This window comes from Alexandromys fortis, unplaced genomic scaffold (assembly GCF_014885135.2).
Source record: "Alexandromys fortis isolate MF-2015 unplaced genomic scaffold, M_Fortis_MF-2015_v1.1 scaffold_509, whole genome shotgun sequence".
Classification (NCBI taxonomy): domain Eukaryota; kingdom Metazoa; phylum Chordata; class Mammalia; order Rodentia; family Cricetidae; genus Alexandromys; species Alexandromys fortis.
This window is the reverse complement of record NW_026068404.1, coordinates 103,046-106,642: the sequence shown is the minus strand read 5'-3', so window position 1 is coordinate 106,642 and position 3,597 is coordinate 103,046. Positions and strand designations below refer to the sequence as shown.

The following is a 3,597-nucleotide window of genomic DNA, read 5'->3' as shown; positions in this document are numbered from 1 at the left end:
GTGTGTGTGTGTGTGTGTGTGTGTGTGTGTGTGTGTACTTACATTCCATCAGTTCTGTTTCTCTTGAGAACTCTGACTAATACACTCCCTTATCTGCCACATTTGACAGCTCCAGCTTGGTGAGGTCAGTACCCAAGAGTTCCCTGTCTGGATTCCAACCCTTAAGACCTACATCTTGTCTCCCAGCACAGGTAATCTAAGATTCGGTCCTGTGTCTCTGCCCTCATCACACCTCCCGTTGCCCCAGGAGCAGCACTCACCTTAGGAAGAAGAAGCAGATCCCAAGAAGCAGGAATTTGATAGTCGCCTCTCCAATGGCCACGAGAACCACCTCTGCCAGGGGCCCTGATATCCCTGAAGAAATGTAGATGGACCTTAATTTACCTGCTAATCCCAGACACCCTCTCTCCACAGAACTTAGATCTGATCCTCCAAATCTCCCTGCACCCCAGATCTGAGACTCATCCCGTTGCCAACAATACATCAGAAAAAAATCACTCTCTTATTTCATAATTAAAGCTTCCATCACAGAGGCATGGTGGCTATCTATAATCTCACTACTCAGAAGGATGAAGCAATAAGACCATAGGTTCAAAGCCAGCTTGGGTTACATAGCAAGATTCTGCATCAAAAGTCAAAACCAACAATTGCAGTTGAAAATATCAAGGACTTACAGAACTGAAGAGCACGTTTACATATGGTAGTAATGGGCACACAAAAAACCTTTTCAAAGTTTTTATGTTTTTATTTGCTTTATGTATGTATGTGCACACATGAGTGCCTGGTGCTCTCCAAGGCCAAAAGAGGCTGTCAGCTCCTCTGGAACTGGACTTACAGATAGCTACAGGCTGCCATGTGGGTGCTGAGAACTGAACCTTGGTGGTCTACAAGAGCAGCCAGGATAAGGAAGGATGGACCCTGCTCTGAGCTAAAGAGACTCTCTTCCCTCCAACCCAAGATGACTCCCCCTACCTGGACCAGCTCCTCCAGGGGCATGGGTTGTGGCGTTCTGTATAGTATCTTGGCAAAACAAAAACAAAACAATGTCTCAGGTTTCAGCCCTATTCCCCACAACTGTCCGGAAAGAACAGAATCTGAGTGGTATAGGACCCATGTCTGTCTCAGTTCCCAGCCCAACTATGACACAGTCACCATGAATCCCAGCCCTGGGTTGAACTCACAGGAGACATTGATCTGGACAGTCTTTTGAACAGTCACACCGACTCCAGGGAAGGCCACTTGGCAGATGAGGTTAGTGCCATGGTCCTGGAACCTGGGTGTGAGGGTCAGCACTGAGGAGAGGGTGGTCCTGGGGCCCAGGGATGCTAGGGCAGTTGTCATCCAGGAGAAGATGGGGGGCGTGCCCCGCTCACAGGCCCAGGGCACAGAACACGTCACATTGTTAGGCAGGCCAAGCTCCAGCGTTTGTGGAATATCGATGTTGGGGATGTGAGTGAGGGCTGGTGAGGCTAGAAAGACATGCAGGATCAGGATGAGGGAGCACAGCCATTGAGAGACACAGGCTCTTACCCAACTCCTCTGTTACTCTCCTCCATCCCCAGTGACTCTTCGGTCGGGACCCTTGCCCTGCTCCGTGACACCCATGAGCTTCCTCTCTGGCCAGCGTGGAGCCAGTACTTTACCTGTCACTTGCACAGAGAGCTGATTCATATAGTAATTCCACTTAAAGGAGTCTTTTTCCATCCTGAAGAAGTAAGATCCACTGTCGGTCCTCTGCACATCTCTGATGTCCAGCGAGCAATCATTTTTCCTTGGGTCCCCGGAGAGATGAAACTGGCCCTGATTCTTCACCGGTTGATTTGGTTTGTTTGTAGCCACGGGCGAATCATGGTCTGTATTTGCCCCTGCTCTGAACCAGTAGCCAAAGACCATATCTGAGCTTCGGTTCCCAGACTGTTCAAAGAATGTGCAGGGCACAAGGACACACAGACCCTCCTGCACTTTCACTAGGCTGGACTTCAGTTCCAGCTTGTGTGTCTCGCAGGTAACTGTGGACACCATAGGGAAAAGAAAGTGGTTTCCAGGTACCCACTCGCAGACCCAGAGCAGAAACAGCAGTCGGGGCAGCGGCATCCTGATGAATGGCTGCGAGTGAGCAAAGGAAGGGAGACACAGGCACAACTTTCTAGAAACTGAGAAAGCTGCAGAAAATCAACAGATTGTGGCTCACAGAAGAGGAACCAAAGATTGCAGGTGGCCTGAGTCTTCCTGTCTTCAGAGAACACATGAAAACCCAGCAGTCAGACAGCCAAGGGGCCCAAGAGACCCGGGTAGGGACAAACAGAGGAGGAGAGCGATGGAGGCAGCTCTGCGAGAGGTTTTGTCGCAAAAGCATGAGGACCTAAATTTAGATTCTCAACACATACATAAAAATCTGAGAGTGACATTGTGTGCCTGTAATCCCAGGGTTGGGGAGGCAGAGCCAGGAGGATCCCTAGCACGTGTCTGCCACTCATTCTACCCCAATCGGTCATCTCCAGATTCGGTGAGACACCCTGTCTGAAAAACTGAGTGGAGGAACTGGCTTAGCGGTTTAAAGCACTTACTGCTCTTGCAGAGGACCCAGGATTAATTCCCAACACCCATGTGGTGTTTCACAGTCATGCATAACTCCAGTTCCAAGGGATTTGACACCCTTTTCTGGCCTGTACACATTTACACCTAGGCAAAACACTCATACGCATAGATAAAATAATAAATCTTAAAAATATTTTGATGAGGCAGAGTAGTCGAGGAAGACATCAACCTTGGCCCTCACACCCACACTTGTGCATGAACACCACGTGCATAAGACACAGACATATGCACATACATATACACAAAAAGAAAGGGGAGAATTGTGGGTGGGTGGAGGGAATGAGGTAGGGAGGATAGAATAAAGGAAAGGAGGGAGGAATAGAGGATGTTAATGAGCAAGTTCTGAGGGACTTACTCCAGCACTGAGGTGGATCTGGTACAGGGGTGTCAGTCTAAGGTCTCCCCTGAGGAGGAAGATCTCTGATGAAAAGGAGACATCTCTTGTGTTCGTACTCTCACTTTTCCAGGAAGCACACAGTGAGCTGTGGGCATTGCAGAGCTGGACACAAGGGAACCTGGTCCCCTCCTGTGCTGCCTGCCATGCAGAAGCCTCAGACTCTCCACACACTGATGCAGCTGTCTTCAGGACTGCTGCCACTGGGGACTTCTCCTCCTGCAGCGGAGGCATATGGGATATATTTGTAAAGCATGAGCTGGAAACTATTTCCCTCAGGTCTAATGGATTAATTCCCAGGGTATCAATGTCAGTAGCACTGTCAAGGTGACACAAAAGGAGAACACGAATTATCAACAGTACAGGATAAACAGCTCCCCATGGTGTGGTGTGGACAACAGCGACGTTGGCATCATCACCTTGCAGACCAGCACTTCCTCCCCATCTTGGATCTCTATCTCCCAGGGAGAGAGTGGACTGTCAGAAAAGATTCAATTTTTGGTTCAACTCCTATAATTATCCATGTCACAGAATTTGATGTAGCACACACACACATATGTTACATATATATGTGTATATATTACACACACACACACACACACACA

At 48.8% G+C, this 3,597-nt stretch overlaps 1 protein-coding gene across 1 annotated transcript in view; it reads right to left on the bottom strand.

The window, feature by feature from the left end:
• The window catches only part of LOC126495607 (myeloid cell surface antigen CD33-like), a 7,001-nt gene extending 3,410 nt beyond the window's left edge, over positions 1 to 3,591 (bottom strand). The window contains exons 1-3 of the mRNA XM_050133199.1: positions 1,644 to 3,591; positions 1,182 to 1,460; positions 261 to 354 (exon numbers count right to left, since the gene is read on the bottom strand). Of these exons, the coding sequence (XP_049989156.1) occupies positions 261 to 354; positions 1,182 to 1,460; positions 1,644 to 2,094 (824 nt within the window). The 5' untranslated portion in view covers positions 2,095 to 3,591. The remainder of the gene's footprint in view (positions 1 to 260; positions 355 to 1,181; positions 1,461 to 1,643) is intronic.
• Positions 3,592 to 3,597: the final 6 nt, after the last annotated feature.